Source organism: Bison bison, unplaced genomic scaffold (genome assembly GCF_000754665.1).
Source record: "Bison bison bison isolate TAMUID 2011002044 unplaced genomic scaffold, Bison_UMD1.0 scf7180017864524, whole genome shotgun sequence".
Lineage (NCBI taxonomy): Eukaryota > Metazoa > Chordata > Mammalia > Artiodactyla > Bovidae > Bison > Bison bison.
Window position 1 is genome coordinate 862960 of NW_011495075.1, and position 1146 is coordinate 864105.

The 1146-nt window shown below is 57.8% G+C and overlaps 1 protein-coding gene across 1 annotated transcript in view; it reads left to right on the forward strand.

Moving 5' to 3' along the window:
* The window catches only part of PPP1R12B (protein phosphatase 1, regulatory subunit 12B), a 119716-nt gene that overhangs the window by 20066 nt on the left and 98504 nt on the right, over positions 1 to 1146 (forward strand). Inside the window, exon 12 of the mRNA XM_010831121.1 lies at positions 498 to 623. Coding sequence (XP_010829423.1) covers positions 498 to 623 — 126 coding nt within the window. The remainder of the gene's footprint in view (positions 1 to 497; positions 624 to 1146) is intronic.

The following is a 1146-nucleotide window of genomic DNA, read 5'->3' on the forward strand; positions in this document are numbered from 1 at the left end:
CAGGCCTGCTGGAGCGGCCTGCACTTGCCACAGTCCCCACCTGGGAAGGGCTGCTGGGGGACCTGGGGAGGCAGAGGCCCGAGTTGTCAGCTGAGGGTGAGCCTCTCCTGGGTGTGTGCCCTGCTGTGAGCCGAGGGGCTGCTTCTCCTGGACGCTCGTCCTGTCCATCCCCACTCCTGCTCTGCTTGCTTGGAGTGACCTGCCCTGGGCTGACTCGCCAGCCTTTCTAAACGAGGAGCAAAGTGACTCCTCCTTCCAGAAGCTCCAGACCCTGGGAGCGAGGCCTTGGTCCCCAGTGAGGAGGGCTGGCCCTGAAGTGGGTGAACGGGCAGACAGAGATACTGAACCGGTCCTCCTCTGTGCAGGGAGCAGCGGAGTCCGCAGACAGGCCCTTGGAGGGCGTCCCGCGTGCCCCTCTGCCGCGCTCCCTGTCCGCCCCGCCCCTGGCGCGGCGGGAGGCAGCGGCCTCAGCGCCACCCTGTCTGTTGCCTCCGCAGAGAGTCGGCTGCTAACCTGGTGCGCAGTGGCTCCCAGCCCCGGCAGCCCTGGAGGGACGCAGCCAAGGGGAGCGAGACCCCGCAGACGGCCGCTCCCTCGACCTACGTGTCGACCTTCCTGAAAAGGTACCTGCCCCTCACTCTGGCTGTGGACAGATGGGTAGTGACTGCATGCCTTTTTACACCCAATTAGCATCACAAAAGTGAGTCAAAAAATAATTGCTTTTAGATTTCTTGGGATTAACATCTTAAGTAATTTTAAATTAAAATTAATTTCTTTTCCTAACTGAGTTAGAGTAAGCTAATTCCAACTTCTCCCCACAGACAGATCTGAATACACACTCCGCCCTTTCAGTCCTGTGCAATCTGCAGCCACTTCGGCTCCCAGCAGTGTCTGAGCGGGACTGAGCTTAAGCCCCAGCCTCGTCTCCAGTCTCACCTGGGGAGCGGGGAGGCAGGGAGGGGCCCAGAGGGTATAAGGGGAGATGGGGACGGTTTTTTATTTAAAAGTCTTGTATTGAAGCTTGTTCATTCAGGGACTTGAGTTGTTGTTTTTTTTTTTATGACTTTAATGGCCCTCAGATCCATCAAGATGTGAAAGTCGCAAGTGTGGTGCAGAGAAGGTACCCGGGTATCCTGCCCCTTTCTC